This window comes from Equus quagga, chromosome 5 (genome assembly GCF_021613505.1).
Source record: "Equus quagga isolate Etosha38 chromosome 5, UCLA_HA_Equagga_1.0, whole genome shotgun sequence".
Classification (NCBI taxonomy): domain Eukaryota; kingdom Metazoa; phylum Chordata; class Mammalia; order Perissodactyla; family Equidae; genus Equus; species Equus quagga.
This window is the reverse complement of record NC_060271.1, coordinates 72,894,486-72,911,876: the sequence shown is the minus strand read 5'-3', so window position 1 is coordinate 72,911,876 and position 17,391 is coordinate 72,894,486. Positions and strand designations below refer to the sequence as shown.

General features: G+C 37.9%; 1 protein-coding gene across 1 annotated transcript; it reads left to right on the top strand.

Moving 5' to 3' along the window:
• Nucleotides 1-4,932: 4,932 nt before the first annotated feature.
• LOC124240214 (regenerating islet-derived protein 3-gamma-like) lies at nucleotides 4,933-7,687 on the top strand. The gene is made up of 6 exons (XM_046663045.1): nucleotides 4,933-4,949; nucleotides 5,269-5,355; nucleotides 5,930-6,048; nucleotides 6,255-6,392; nucleotides 7,029-7,155; nucleotides 7,445-7,687. Exons 2-6 carry the CDS (start codon nucleotides 5,280-5,282, stop codon nucleotides 7,510-7,512), a joined length of 528 nt encoding a protein of 175 aa, XP_046519001.1. The 5' UTR covers nucleotides 4,933-4,949; nucleotides 5,269-5,279; the 3' UTR covers nucleotides 7,513-7,687.
• The last annotated feature ends 9,704 nt before the right edge of the window (nucleotides 7,688-17,391 follow it).

Here is a 17,391-nt window from a genome sequence, read left to right as displayed (position 1 = left end):
GGATATTTGGATTGTTTTTAGCTTTTTGCCATTATAAATTATAATGCTATAAACATTCCCGTATATGCCACTTGGCATACATATGCAAGCTGTATGCTCCTAGGAGTGGAATGATTGATGTCAGGATATAAGAAAATGCCAGGTTCCCCAAGAGATTTTATCAATTTGCACCACCACCAGCAGAAATATAGAGGACTCATTGCTCCCATTCCTCACCAAAATTTTGGAAAATCAAGCTTTCATTTCATCAATCTGGCAAATGCACTACTATGCTCCATTTTGATTTTAATTTGAATTTCATTGATTGCTAATGAGGTTGCATATTGTCACATATATATTGATTATTTTGCTTCCTCTTTAGTGAAAGACATGCTCATGTTTTTTCACTCTTCTAATGAACGTATTATTGTATTTCTGTTTTTGTTGATTTGTAGTGTTACTAACATTCTAGATATCACTGTCAGTTATTTGTATCTAAAGTATTTTCATTCATTTGTGCCTTACACATTTACTTTTATTTTTTATTTTAATTTCAATGTGATTACATTTAGCAATATTTTATAATCTGTGCTTTTTCTCTTTAAGAAATAGATTCCTACCCAAAGTCAAAACCATATTTTTTAATATTCTCTTCTAAAATTTTAAAGTTTTGGTTTTTACATTTAAGTCATCAATTCTAATGGATTTATTGGAGGGGTGTTGTTTTGTTTTGTGGTGGAGCAGAATTTGCCACCCTAAAATGTGTCTTTTTGGCTTGATTATTTTTAAGAACAAAAGACTCAGGAAGAAACTTTGAACTTCCCCCTAACTGCCTAAAAAAATTTAAGATACAAGGCCTAGTCCAGGAAGGAGCTAATACCACAGATAATCATAGTATAATATGAACTAGGTGTGGTAGACAGGGAGGAACCTCACAAGGCCCATTGGATCAAAGTCTTCTCCATGCTCCGTTGTCTCTCTGTGACATGGCAAACAATTGTTTGCCAAACATTTGCTTTTCCATCTCCATTTGCCTTCTTCTCCTTTGAAGTCCCAAACGACTACTTCCAACATCCTCCTTTGTCTTTAACTGAAGGTGGCATTTAAGGTGGTGGCTTCAGACATTTTGGCAAGCTACTTGGTTTTCCTGGGTTTCTCACATGTATACATGTTATTAAACTATATTTGATTTTCTCCTGTTATTCTCTCTCATGTCAGTTTAATTCTGAGGCCAGCCAGAAGAATCTAGAAACATAGAGTAAAATTTCTTTCTGCCCTAAGATGTTCATGTTTTAAGGAGTAGGGCCCAATTTATTTTCTGTTCATATGGATAACCATTGAACTCAAATTATTTAACCCATTCTTTCTAACCGATCAGCAAAGACCCTCTGTATTTATAGTTTCCACATATCATAATTATGTTTCTGGGCTCTCTCTTCTGTTACGCTGGTCAAATTTGCTATCCTCATATTCACACTACTTTATAGTAAAAAGTCTTGATATAAGATCACACAAAAGTCTTTACCTTGTTGTTTTTCTTAGGAAACCTATTGACTATTCTTGGTTTTTTATTTTTCCCTATGAATTTTTAAATTAGTTTATCAAATTCTCAGGACAATCCTGTCAGCATTCGAATTACACTTCCACTGATCAATATAGCAAGAAGGAACAACTTTAGGGTATTGAGTCTTTCTCTCTATAAACATGATAGATACCTTCATATATTTAGACCTTCTTTATAGTTTAAAATTTTTGGTGGGATCTTGACTATTGTTTGTTAGATATATTCCTAGGTACTTCATATTTTTCTTCCTATTAAAACAAATCAGGGGCCAGCCTGGTGGCATAGTGGTTAAGTTCGTGTGCTCCACTTCAGTGTTCCAGGGTTTGTGAGTTTGGATCCCAGGCACCAATGTAGCACTGCTCATCAAGCGACACTGTGGCAGCATCCCACATGAAATAGAGGAAGTTTGGCATAGATGTTAGCTTGGTGACAATCTTCCTCAAGCGAAAAGAGGAAGATTGGCAGCAGATGTTAGCTCAGGGCCGATCTTCTTCACACACACACACACACAAATTGGTATCTTTCTTAAAAATATCTTTTCTAACTCTGTTATTGGAATACAAAATTTAAATGGAATTTATATGTTGTTATTGTATTCTCCTTGCTTGCTGCATTCTCCTATTGTTTCTAACACTAAATTTGAAGATTCTTTTAAGTTTTATACGAAGAAAACATATCATTTGCAAATAGTGATAATTTCATTTACTCTCTTTCCACGTTTTAATTTTCCTTTTCTTCTTTAAGCATACTTTCTATAATATAATGTTGTTGAATAGAATCAGTGAGGGTGGGAGACTTTTATCTTCCTGACTTCTAATGAAATGTTTTCAGTGTTTTACTTTTGAATCTCTGTAGGTTTCTTTATTGTGTTAAGGAATTCCTATCTTCCCCTTCCATGTTAAGAATTTTGATCACTCAATAATAAGTATAGAATTTCACTGAATGATTTTTTTCCTTTAAGACGATCATATATTTTTCTCTAATTTCTTAATGTGAAGATAACATTAATGCTTTCTCATAATAAAATATCTCTACATTCTGAGATCAACTCTTCTTTTTCTTCATTTATTACATACATTGGAGAATTTGATTTGCTTAGTATTTTGGTGAAGAATTTTATATCTATGTCCTTGAGTCAGATTGGCCTAAAGATTTCTTTCTCAATTTTTGCTCCTCAATTCTTTTCCCCCAAGTTTTTCCCCAACATCTTATGATAAACAGTTTAAAAAACCCAAAGAGAATAGCACAATGAAGCTCTGTGTAGCCATCATAGAGGACCTATCCTTTCTTAACCTCTACCACATTGGATTATTTTGAAGGAAATCCTGAACAACATATTTCATATCTAAGCACTTTATTATGTATTTCTAAATGATAAGAACACTTTAAATAATATAGTTACAATACCATAATCGCACCTAAAAGTAATACAATCCCTTCATATTTTCAAATGCTCACTTTTAGTCAATTGTCTCATAATTATTTTTTCCCATTTGTTTAAATCAGGATCTAAATATGATCTATACATTGTATTCGATTGATACATCTCTCAGATGTTAAGAGAATAATATTGCTTTATTTTCTTAAATTAATTTGTTAGTGAAATGGAGTGATTTATCCTAAAGTTACCTATATGCTTCTATATGCGGCTGGCTGTATCCTTGTAGTCAAACATAAAATCTGTCTCCATCCCCAATATTTCCTGGAAATTGATAGTTCAGGGTTAATCAGAAGTTCTTAAACTGTTTTGATCTCAGGACACTTTTAGACTCCTAAAACTTATTAAGGACTGCTCACACACCTGTCAGAATGGCTATTATCAAAAAAAGAAAAGAAATAAGTATTGGTGATAGGGTGGAAAAAAGCAAACACCTGTTCACAGTGGGTGGGTATGCATATGGGTGCAACCACCAGGGGAAACAGTATAGATGTTCCTCAAAAAATTAAAGAGAGAATTTCTATATGATCCAGCCATTCTACTTTTGGATATTTATCTGGAGAAAATGAAAACACGAATTCAAAAAGACATATGCATTTCTTTGTCCATTGCCATATTATTTACCATAGCCAAGACATGGAAACACAACTTAAATGTCCATTCATTGATGAATGGATAAAGAAGATGTGGTATCTATATACGATGAGATACTACTTAGCCATAAAAAGAATGAAATCTTGCTATTTGGGATAACATGCATGGACCTTGAGGGTATTATGCTAAGTGAAATAAGTCAGACAGAGAAGGACAAACGCCGCATGACTTTCTTTACATGATTTACCTCATTTATCTTATATGAATCTAAAAGACAAAACAAACAGGCAGAATAAAACAAAACTCGTACATAGAGAGAAGAGATTGGTGGTTGCCAGAGAAGAAAATATTTGAGAGGGGGGAAATCAATGAAGGGAATCAGGAGGTACAAACTTCTAGTTATAAAATAAATGTCATGGGGATGCAACGTACAGCATGGTGACTACAGTCAAGAATATTGTATTGCATATTGGAAAGTTGCTAAGAAAGCAGGTCTTGATATTTATACTACTAGATATTAAAACAGGGTTTTTAAAAATAGTTATTTACTAACATATTGTTTTTAAGAAAATGTCAATAAAATTCCCATATGGGAGTAATAAGTTTGTCAGTTAGTCCATTTTTCATGTAAGAAATATGTTCCATGAAAACTCTGTTACAAATATTTTTCCTCAAGACAACCATTATACTTTACTATGCAAACTACACATTGAATCATAGAAAATATTAAAATAAATGTAGTCAAGGGTAAAGATTTATAAAAGTTAACTATATTACTCTTACATCAAGTTCATCAAGGACATTTGTAAATGAAAATGTCGGTTTTATTTCCTGCAAGTATATGGATCTGAATAATACAGGTGGATGCCACTGCCTCAACTAATGTGAAGGTACCAGAACTTTTAAACACCTTTGCTTTTGCCCCATCAGCACAAGCGTCAACAAGGTGAAAAACACAAGCAACATATTAGTATAATTATGAAAATTAAAACTGAACGGTCCCCCTACAAGGGTCTTGAAGACCACCATGGCCTGCAGAACACAATCGGAGAATGCCACTCTGAAGAAGCAAATTGCCAGCTCAGACTTGACCTGAACTGAGGAACTATTCTGTCTTCCCAAAGAGGTGGCTGGAACACAAGCCTATTTATCAGCTAATCAGCAGGAAGCAGTCCCAGGGCAATTCCCAGCCTTTGCCAGGAAGAGTCTATCCCAGTGCTGGGAATCTCCTGGAACCAATGCCAAGCCCATCCCTATGCCCCCTGATCTGGCTCCACACCCCTGTAATTCATTTCAGTGCCCCGCCCCCCCGATCCCTTATAAAAGCCCAGTGTTTTCTGACTTGACCAACCTTCACTGACCCCTGCAACACAGGTAAGTGGCAGCAAGAGTAGGAGAGACTCGTGGCAGGGGTTTTACCTCACACATTTGGGGGAAGGTTTTAGGAGGATGCCAGTGCTCAGACAACACTGCAACTCTGAGACTCAGCAAGGGCTGTCCTGGGAAATCTCAGAGGGAGTAGGCTGTACACATTCCAATACTTTTCTAGAACTTTAGAAGGGGACAGATGTCACCAACATCAAGATTCCTAGGGGATTAGACACAACAAAAGACAAGAGGCAGAACAAAGGGCTCTCTGTGTGCTCTCTCTCTGACCATACTTCCTTAAGTGATCTCTGATTGCTTCCTGAAGTTACACACAAGATGGCTCCTCCCATGGCCCTCTGCAGCGTATCCTGGGTGCTGCTCTCCTGCCTGATGCTCCTATCTCAGGTCCAAGGTGAGATTTCTCTGCTTCTAGCACTGGGTTTCCTGTGAGTGCTCAGGGCAAAGAGGAGGAAGGCTCCTGTGTGACAAACGTGGTCACAGTGAGGTATATCCCCACAAAATGAACCGCCTACAGTGTCTCCATCCTCACTCCTTCCTTCGGGGTAACTAGCGGCAGAGGCACTCCAGTGGTCCATTTACACTGGAGTGAGATGATTTCCCATTTTCTCAATGGACTCTTATTTATGTTGGTAGGTTGAACATGGAAAGCATGAGGGGTCAGTAATGAGATATGGGGAGGTAGAATGAATGGAGAGCTAACTGTAGGCACAGTCAGCCCAGAGCTGGGGAAGAGGTGGAATTTTGAATATGGGAGAAGGAGAAAAGAAAAGAGATGATTCCTCATTTAATGGGGCTGGTTCAAGATCCAGGATACTGAAAGTGGTAGCGGCAGTGAGTGGTAGTCAGGAGTATGGTGTCACTTCCCCAAGTATTGGCCTCGTAGATATTCCCCAGAGTCGCCTCCTAAAACTAATCCCCACTCTCCATTTCTCTGCATCCCTCGCCTTTATTTCCTTCCATCCCAGGTGAAGACTCCCCGCAGGACGCGCTCGCTTCAGGGATCAACTGTCCCAAAGGCTCCAAAGCCTATGGCTCCTACTGCTATGCCTTTTTTCTGACAGCAAAATCTTGGATGGATGCAGATGTGAGTAGCTGAATTTGCGCTAGCAGTTATAGGGGGAAGTGCACTAGAGACCAGGGTTCCGGTGTGGTTTCCATTCTACAGAGTTTCCTGAAAGAGAGAATGAGCACCCTCATCTTTTGCAAACACAATGCTTCTCACCTATCTCTGCCGGCCCCTTCCCCAGTGACATCTCAAGCTGCTCCTGAGTGTCTCTCTTCCTCACACAGATGGCCTGCCAGAAGCGGCCCTCGGGACACCTTGTGTCCATCCTCAGTGCAGTTGAAGCATCCTTCGTGGCCTCACTGGTCAAGAACTCTGCCCACTCCTACTCATATGTCTGGATTGGGCTCAATGACCCCACACAGGTGCGATTACTTTTTCTCCTCTTGTTCCCTCTCACACTGCTGTGGCCATCCAGGTCTGCACCTTGGCCCGTATACCTGCCCAGGAAATACCCTAGAGAGCCTGGGAGCTCAGAGATCCAGCGGGCTTTTCAGGGGAAAGGGAGGACCTCGAGGAAAAGTGAGTAGCTGAGTTCTGTGGATGGTCCCAGTCTCCAGCTGCAGTTAATCTGCCTTTGGGCACGTTTTGTACACAATTCGTGCATGAGGTCTTGTCATTCATTCTCTGAGTCTCCCTGAATATTACATATACTGTGCTTAGGGAATCCTAAGTGAAGATACAAGGCATTTTGCTCCTAAAGAACAGACATTGTCGTTGAGTATCAGAGGGCAAACACAAATGTACCCCCAATTGTTGTTCCACCAGTAGCATGTTACTCTGAGTGTTTCCATCCGTCTGTGTTATTTTGGCTTTGGGAATTCCCAGGAGGAGGAGGGATTAGTGGGAGCTTCCCAGAGGAAACTCTGGGGCAGCACCTGGAGGCACAGACCAACTGTCACAATTTGGGGGAAGGGATCAAGTGTTCCAGTTGAGGGGATGATGCAATGAGAACTCAAATGACCATTCAACCTCCCCTGTTGCCACCCTCTACTCCATAGGGCTATCAGCCTGATGCAGGTGGATGGGAGTGGAGTAGTACTGATCTTATGCATTACCGTGCTTGGGAGAAAAGTCCCGCCACTGTCTCAAACCCTGGCTACTGCGGGAGCGTGTCACGAAGCACAGGTAAGAGACAGAGGAGCTACCTCGTGCCCGGTCTTTTCCATCCTCTCATCCCCCATTTCTAAGCTTGAATTTCAGGGAATGCTCCTCAGCTAGGATGTGCAATGTTGGCTTGCCTTTCCCCATCTTTGTCTTCTCTCATCTAAACTCTCTTTGAATCTCCTTTCCCTGGAGTGGGATTCTGGCCAAGAGGAGATAGAGGCTCTGGATCCTAGGCCAGAGTCTGAGAGAACCCCCCTTGGCTTCACCAGCTCCACCAGTCCCATTCACTTTAGTTCTCTTGTCTCTCCAGGATATCTGAAATGGAAAGATTATAACTGTGATTCGTACTTGCCCTATGTCTGCAAGTTCAGGGCCTAGGAGAGCTGAGAGTCAGCTCCCTGAGTCTGGTATGCAGCTATCATGGATATTGGACGAGTGTGAAGACCCACCCAGGATAGAGTATCTTCTCCACTCACCCAACATTCTGAACTTCTCTCATTCTGAACTTCCCTCCTCCTCAGCCTCATGTCAGGCTTTTTTGTGTGGTCCATGGCCTAGGTTTTCAGAGGGCAATAAAAAAATTTTTTTTGCATACTTGTGTGCTTTTGTACTGCAGTCTCATAGCAAGACTCTGAGGAAGAAGTGGGTGTGCGAGAAAATCTAGGTCTTGCCTTGGTTCAGCTTCATGCAGACCCTTGGGAAAATGACCGAGTGTCTATTCCCACCAGGGCATTTGTGATGAACATACAGGCCCTGTTCCCATAGGAGTTACACTGCATACGGAGAAGACATTGGGCTCTCACCCACTCTCCTACACATTCCCCCTGATAGTGTGACCCAAGCAGCCTTATTGCAGTCTAACGTTATTTAGAACAACACTTCTGAAATCATTTGCTGTGAAGGAGTTTTCTTTCCCTCAGTTTGCAATCTACCATGGAATGTTACTTCTATAAAATATAGTAAGAAAAGAATGACTTGCACTCCCAGTTACAGTGGTTACATGTAGAGCACTGGAAGCTGTCACTCTCTTTCTTAAAACAAGAGAAAAACTCAACAATTGGAGAATCAACAAATTTCCTTGGGGTAATCAGCCTGATGTCTACCATGGTACCTAAATATGTAGAGCCCTTCTCATTTCTGCTTACCTGGATCAGGAGCTGCTAGAATCATAAATTGTTAGAAATATCAAATGCTAATTTAAACAAGTGCCTCTACTCTGAGCATGGATTGGTTTTCAGAGTGAGAAACTCCTGGAGGCTGCCATCTTAGGGAAGTCTTCATGCTTTCAGGGGTTTTACCTTCTGGAACTCCACCAGATTCTTGTGCTGAAGAGAACATAACCATTTTGATTTCTATCCAAGTAAAGACACCATAAGAAGAGAAAAACTACAGTCAATATCCCTAATGTACACAAATGCAAAGATCCTCAACGGAAGACTAGCAAACTGAAGTCAGCAGAACATTAAATGCATCGTACTCCATAGCCAGTGGGATTTATCCCTGGGGTACAAGGATGTTTCAACACATACAAATCAATCAAGGTGATCACCGCATTAATGGAATAAAGGAAAGAAGTGCATCATCATCTCAACAGATGAAGAAAAGTCTTCCGGAATCTGTGGTACAACATAATATCTATAGTTAACAATACGTATGGTATTGTGCACTTAAATATTTGTTAAGAAGGTATATCTCATGTTATGTGCTGTTATCGCACACACACGCACAGACAAACCCTAACAAAAAAAGAGGCATGAGAAAACTTTCAGTAGTAATGTTTATATTTATTACCTTGGTTGTGGTGATTGTAACACAAGTGTATGCAGTGCACAAACTCACTAAATTGTATACATTAATTATGTGCAGTTTTTTGTACAGAAATTGTCCTTCACTAAAGCTGGGAAAAAAATGGAACAGAATATCCAATATTTGTGGGTTTATCTCTGATGCCAGATCTTGGTTTTCATTAAATTCTGCAATAAAAGAAACAAGAGCTTCTTAAAGAAATGGTTGAATATAAGAATGGGCGGTAAACATATCAAATAAGCCTGAAGCACCTGATAGTGCCAGAAGGTAAAGAAGTGAATATAAAAAGAAAAACATACTGTTGGGGTTGTGTCAATTTGACATGGGAGCCCATGGAAAGAGCTCCCAGTGGTCAGAGTTGGAAGTATTTGTGCAATTCAATAAAGTAGTATTGGATTATCACCCAGAGTTTAATGCAAACAGTCATGAGTCAATATTGATCCAATTAATTAATATATATTTGTGTGCATTAATTAATATTTATGTTTAATTAATAAGAAAAGACCAATCTCCTGTGCAGAAAAATCCCAAATAACTTACGGATCTCTTCCATTTTCATGGAGGGGGAGCATAATTGCTTACACTCTAAGTGTGAACCATCTATAGTGACTCTTCCCAAGAGTAAAGTGTGGAAGGGGGAGAGAAACGATTAACTTGATAGTGGAGAAAGCTGACAATCACTACATTAGCCAGGTATCCAGGCTAACAGCAACCGTGATGAGTCTTTTTGATGGGAGGTACCTTTGAAGCAGTATGAGAAGGGCACTTTACCTCTGTGATCTTCCTCCCCAAAATATATAACCCCAGTCTCATTGTGAGAATAAAATATCAGACAAATTCCAATAAAAGTGTATTATACAAAATACCTACCAGTTTTCTTCAAAGATGTCAACGTCATCAAAGAACAAGGAAAGCCTAAAGGACATGAGGTAAAAACCAAGGCAATTTGAACTGAATATGACTTTTAACTAATACTAATGTATCAACATGTCTCACTAATTGTCACAAGTACTATACTAATGTCAGATGTTAATAATAAGGAAACTGGGTGTGGGTTGTATGGTAAGGCCCTGTATTACCATTGCAGTAATTCTGTACGTCTAAGACTATTCTGGAAATTAAAGTCGTTTTTTAAAAAAGAGTTACTGTAAGTGAAATAAAAAACCAAAATATATGTATTATAAGACCATTTTTAAAATATTGAATTCCCAAAACCAAGCAAATCTGTCCAATAGCTACAAAATTTTCTAAAATCTTCCTCTCGATTTCTCACCCTACCTCACCATAGACTAGGCAACAATCAGTTTGAGAAACAGCACTATTTCTTGGGTCACACGTTAGGGCAGGCCCTGTCTTTAGAGGAGTGGAACGGAATCACTTTGCTGAGTATTTGCAAGAAAGGGCCCCAATGGGTTTTCTCTCCTGTGTTCTGGAAACATATTCTGGCCTCAATCTTGACTGGAGTTGGGCAGACTTAACATCTGGCCAGATTTCTATTAGTATGTCTTGAATGACTGAAAAATTGAATAAATGATGATTTCTTTGAAAAGCACTACTGACATGAGTGATGAAGGGCACCATTTTCAATGCATCTAAATATTTTAGACCATCATATGACTCACCACCTCACTGCCATCACCCTCCCAACCTCACATCTGTTGTGAGAATAGAGCACTTGGTCTATTTCCTCATCTAGAGGATGAGACTTCAGCCAAAATCTTTTCTATGGGCCTAGAGCAACTCAGCATTGCTCCAGTGGTAGGGTTGCCAGGTAAAATACAGGACTCCTAGCTAAATTTGAATTCCAGATAAACAGCAAAAACTTTCTTAGTATAAGTATATGCCAAATAATACATCTTTGCTCAAGTAGACAGATATTGCACATATGCCAAATTTGGTGATACTACACGTGGGCCTCTACATTCTGAAATGAATATCGGGGATGAATAGACAATGCCTTCTTTCTTAAATGATGTTTGGCAAGGCTTCTGTAACCTTTCCAAGATAGGCTGCTTATCTTCAGAGGTGGGGATCACCAATTGCATCTGAAACTTAACTATAAGCACATCAGTTCTTTCGATACAGAATGTTTTTGTATTATTATCTGTCAGAGTTAGGGAGCATTTGCTCTTTATTCTCTAAAAAAGTTTGTATAAGATTGGAAATCTATGTTTCTTGGTAGTGGGGTAGAACTCTTGCAAAAAATCTGTTAACATAAAGTCTTCTTTGTGAGAAGATTTTAAATATAGATTAAATTTCTTTAACAGTTATAGTAAGATTTTCAAGATTTTCTTAATATCACCACAATGAGCTAGCATCTCACACCTGTCAGAATGGTTACTATTAAAGAGACAAAAAATAGCAAGTGTTGGTGAGGATGTGGAGAAAAATGAACCCTCTTCAGTGTACTGCTGGTGGAAACGTCGATTGGTGCAGACACTATGGAGAACAATATGGAGGTTCCTTGAAAAATTAAAAAGAGAATGACTATATGGTTGAGCGATACCGCTGGGTAGTTCTCTGAAGACAACAAAAACACTAATTTGAAAAGCCATATGCACCACTACGTTCACTGAAGCATTATTTGCATTAACCAAGACATGGAAACCACCTAAAAGTCCATAAACGGATGACCGGATTAAAAATAATTGGCATATATTTATACGCAACGAAATGCTATTCAGCCATAAAAAAGAATGAAATCTTGCCATTTGTGACAACATGGATGGGCCTTGAGTATATTATGCTAAGTGGAATAAGTCAGAGAAGACAAATACCATATGACTTCACTTGTATGTGGAATCTAAAAAACAAAACAAACCAACAAGTAAAACAAATCCAAACTCATAGATACAGAGAAAAGATTGATGGTTGCCATGGGAGACTGGGCTTGGGTGAGTGTTGAAATGGGTAAAGGACATCAAGAGGTACAAAATTCCAGAGATGTGAGACGCTAGCAACAGTCGTTATTTTGTCCTAATTCAGTCATGTTAACAAAGATGCTGGCAGCCGCCATTGGATTCTGTCTTCTACCCATGTTAGTCCTGGGGTTTGCGCTGCCCCTAGAACACCAATTTAGTTGAGCCCAGTCAGGGCAGGCAGTCCACCCCAGGAACTGGCCCTGCCCACTATCAAGCCTGTGGTGCACTTGTGGGCCCAGATAGTCATAGTCTGAGGGACCTCTGCATTGAGGGAGTGAGTCTGCCTTGAATCCAGGTGGCATGCATGCATACGTGCCTGTATTACTGGGGTGGGTGGGCCTGTGGGTAGTGGGGCATGTTGGCCACAGCTGACTTGTCCTGTTGGCCTCTCAAACAGCCACATAGGGATCGGTCCTGCCTTTCAACACCTGAAATCATTGAGCACTTCCACAGCTGGGGCCAGCTCCACCTATCCGTACTCCTGAGAGAGCCTACAACTGCCATGTGCTACAGAGAGCCAACCAAGCAAAAACTACAAGAGTTTATCACCACTAAACCGGCCTGACAATAAATGTTAAAGGGACTTGTTTAAGTAGAAAAAAAAAATCACAAGTAGGAATCAGAAAATTATCAAAGAAAAATAATCACTGCTACAGGCAAATACACGGTAAATGTCACCTCCTAAAGCTAGTAGGAAGGTCAAAAGACAAAAGTACTAAAAATATCTATCTCCATGATAAGAGGTTAAGGGATACACACACACACACAAAGAGGTTAAATATGAAATCAAAAACTTAAAATTTGGGAGAAAGGCAGTAAAAGCGCAGGACTTTTAGAAAGAGGTCAAACTTAAGAGACCATCAAATTAATATAGATTGCTATAGAAATAGGTTATTATATATGAACCTCATGGTAATCACAAACCAGAAACCTAAAATAAATACACAAAAAATAAAGAGAAAGGAACCCAAACATAATACTAAAGAAAGCCATAAAATTGCAAGGGAAGAGAGCAAGAGAAGAAAAAAAGAGCGGAAAAGAACTGCTAAAACACCCAGGAAAAAAAAGTAACAAAATGGCAGTAAGTACATGCCATCAGTAGCTACTTTCAATGTCGATGAACTAAAGGCTCCCGTCAGAAGACAGAAGATGCCTGAATGGATTTTAAAAAAAGATCCATGTATATGCTACATATATGAGACACACTTAAGACCTAAAGACACTCACAAACTGAAAGTGAAGGGATGGAAAAAGATACTCCATGCAAATGGCAACAATAGAAAAGCTGGTGTAGCAACACTTATATCAGAAAAAAATAGACTTTAAAACAAAAACTGTAACGGGAGACAAAGAAGGTAACTCCATAATGATAAAGGGAACAATCCAACAAGAGGCTATAACACCTGTAAATATCTACTCACCCAACATAGGACACCTAAATATACAAAGCACTTATTAACAGACATAAAAGGAGAAATAGACTGCAACCCAATATAGCAGGGGACTTTAGCACACCACTTACATCAATAGATAGATCATCCAAACAGAAGGTCAATATGGAAACATTGGCCTTAAATGAGACATCAGACCAGATGGACTTAGTAGACATACACAGAACATTCCAACCAAACACTATGGAATACACATTCTTTTTGAATGCACAAGGAACATTCTCCAGGATAGAGCTCATATTAGGCGACAAGACAAGTCTCAATAAATTTAAGAAGACTGAAATAATACTAAGCATCTTTTCTGAGCACAACAGTATGAAACCAGAAATCAACTACATGAAGAAAGTCAGATAAGCCACAGATATGTGAGATTAAACAAAATGCTACTGAACAATGATTCATCAGTGAAGAAATCGAAGGAGAAATCAAAAAATACCTGAAGACAAATGAAAATATGACATAGAATTTATGGGATAGAGAAAATGCAGTAATAAGATGGAAGTGTTTTATAACACAGGCCTACCTCAAGAAACAAGAAAAATCTCAAATAAACAATCTAACAATGCGCTTAAAGGAACTAAAAAAAAGATGAACAAACAAAGCCCAAAATCAGTAGAAGAAAGAAAGTCAGAGCAGAAACAAACAAGATGGAGACCTAAAAAACAATTGAAAAAAATTAATGAAACTAAGAACTGATTCTTTGAAAAGATAAACAGAACTGACAAAACTGTCTAGACTCACCAAAAAAAAAAAAAAAAAGAGAGAGAGAAGGCTCAAATAAACAAAAACAAAAGAGGATAAATTACAATGGACACCTCAGAAATGCAAAGATTATAAGAGAATATTGCTAAAAGCTATACGGCAACAAATTGGATAATCTAGAAGAAATGGATACATTCTTAGAATCATACCACCTTCCAAAACTGAATCAAGAAAAAATAAAGAATCTGAATAGATTGATCACTAGTAAGGAGATTGAAATGGTAATCAAAAACCTCCCAAAAAACTAAAGTCCAGGAACAGATGGCTTCCCCAGTGAATTCTACCAAGCATTTAAACAAAACTTAATACCTGTCATTCTCAAAATCTTCCAAAATATTGAAGAGGAGAGAAAGCTTCCTAACTCATTCTATGAGGCCAACATTACCCTGATACCAAAACCAGAAAGGGACAACACAAAGAAGGAAAACTACAGGCCAATATCACTGATGAACATCGATGCAAAAATGCTCAACAAAATACTAGAACATCAAATACAACAGTACATTAAAAAGATCATACACCATGATGAAGTGGGATTCATTCCAGGGATGCAGGGATGGTTAAACATCCACAAATCAATTAATGTTATATACCACATTAACAAAATGAGGGATAAAAATCACATGATAATCTCAGTACATGCAGAGAAAACATTCAACAAGACAGCATCTATTTCTGATTTTACAAAACTACGAATAAAATGGATATAGAGGGAAAGTACCTTCATTATAACATTATTACTAATGTTATATTACTAACATCATTATTACTAAGGTCACTATTACTAACATCATTACTAACATTGTAAAAGGTATATATGAAAAATCCATAGCTAATATCACACTCAGTGGTGAAAAACTGAAAGCTTGTCCTTCAAGAACAGGAATAAGACAAGCTTGCCCACTTTTACCATTCTTGTTTAACTGGATGCCCTAGCCAGAGCAATTAGACAAGCAAAAGGAATAAAAGGGATTCAAATTGGAAAGGAAGAAATAAAACTGTCACTACTTGTGGATGACATAATTTTACATATAGAAGACCCTAAAGAATCCATCAAAAAACTGCTAGAAATAATAAGCGAATATAGTAAAGTTGCAGGATACAAAGTCAACATACAAAAATCAGTTGCATTTCTATACACTAGCAAAGAAATGACAGAAAGACAAATCAAGAATGCAATCCTATTTACAATCACAACAAAAAGAATAAAATATCTAAGAATAGGTTTAACCAAAGAGGTGATAGAACTGCACATTGAACACTATAAAAAACTGTTGAAAGAAATAGAAGAAGACACAAAGACATGTAAAAATATTCCTTGCTCACGGATTGGAAGAATTAACATAGTTAAAACGTCTATACTTCCTACAGTAATGTACAGACTTGATGCAATCCCTATCAACGTCAAAATGAAATTTTTCACGGAAATAGAAAAAAGAATCATAAAATTTGTATGGAACAGCAAAAGACCCCAAACAGCCAAAGAAATGCTGAGACAAAAGAACAAAGCTGGAGGCATCGCAATCTGTGACTTTAAAATTACTACAAAGCCATAGTAATCAAAGCAGCATGGTACTGGCACAAAAACAGACCCACAGATCAATGGAACAGAATCAAGAGCCCAGAAATAAATCCTCACATCTATGGACAGCTAATTTTTGACAAGGGAGCCAAAAACACTCATTGTAGAAAGGAAAGTCTCTGTTATAAATGTTGCTGGGAAAACTGGACAGAGACATGAAAAGAATTAAAATAGATCATTGTGTTATACCATACACAAAAATTAACTCAAAATGGATTAAAGACTTGAATGTAAGACCTGAAACCATAGAACTTCTACAAGAAAATATAGTCAGTGCACTCTTTGACTTCAGTCTTAGTAGTATGTTTTTGAATACCACGTCTCACCAGGCAAGGGGGAAAAATAAACAAATTAGGACTACATCAAACTAAAAAGCATCTACATAGCAAAGGGAGCCATCAACAAAATTAAAAGACAACATAACAATTGGAAAAAGATATTTGCAGACCATGTATCTGATAAGGCATTAATATCCAAATATACAAAAAAACCCATACAATTCAACAACAAGAAAGCAAACAACCCAATTAAGAAATGGACAAAGGATCTGAACAGACATTTTTCCAAAAAAGATATAGAGATAGTCAACAGGCATGTGAAAAGATGTTCAACATCACTAATCATTAGAGAAATATAAATCAACATTACAATGTGATATCACTTCATGCCCATCAAAATGGCTATAATTGAGAAGACAAGAAATAACAAGTGTTGGACAGGATGTGGAGAAAAGGGAACCATCCTACACTGCGAGTGGGAATGTAAACTGGTGCCGCCACCATGGAAAACAGTATAGAGATTCCTCAAAAATTAAGAACTACCATATGATCCAGCTATTTCCTCTCTGAGTATTTATCCAAAGAACATGAAAACATAAATGCAAAAGATATTTTCACCCCTGTGCTCATTGCAGAATTAATCACAATAGCCAAGACTTGGAAACAACCTAAGTGCCCATGAATGAATGAATGGATAAAGAAGATGTGGTATATATATCCAAAATGGAATACTATTCAGCCATAAAAATATGAAATTTGCAAGAACACAGATAGACGTTGAGGGTATTATGCTAAGCAAAATAAGTCAGAGGGAGAAAGTCAAATACCATATGATTCACTCATAAATGGAAGATATACGCAACAACAACAATGCACAAACACAGAGATACAAAGATTAGATTGGTAGTTACCAGAAGGGAAATGGGGAAGGAGGAGGGCAAAAGCAGTAATAGGGCACCGGCGTGCTGTGGTGGATGGTAATTAGTCTTTGAGTGGTGAACATAATCTAGTCTACACAGAAATCAAGATATAATGATGTACACCTGAAATTTACAAACTATCATAAATCAATGTTTCCTTAATACAAAAAAATAAAAACCTTCCAGTTACAAAATAAATGTGTCATGGTGATGTAATGCACAACATGTTGACTATGGTCAAGAATATTGCATTGCACATTTGAAAGTTGCTAACAGGGTAGATATTGAAAGTCTCATCACAAGAGAAAACTTTTTAACTTTGTATGGAGACGATGGTAACTAGAAGTGCAGTAGTGATCACTTCGTGATGTATATAAATGTCAAATCATTATGTTGTACATCGGAAATTAATATAATATGTCAAAAATACTCAATTAAAAATTACAGAGAACAACAAAGAATTTTTGTTCATATGGGTTATTCATATTTCCAATAGTAGATATTAAAACAGTAGATTTTAAATATTTATTTACTAAA

Coding starts and splice junctions, on each gene's coding strand:
- LOC124240214 (XM_046663045.1), top strand. CDS start 5,280: ATGGCTCCTCCCATGGCCCTCTGCAGCGTATCCTGGGTGCTGCTCTCC. Junction 6,049..6,254: donor AATCTTGGATGGATGCAGAT/GTGAGTAGCTGA, acceptor TTCCTCACACAG/ATGGCCTGCCAGAAGCGGCC. Junction 6,393..7,028: donor GGCTCAATGACCCCACACAG/GTGCGATTACTT, acceptor TCTACTCCATAG/GGCTATCAGCCTGATGCAGG.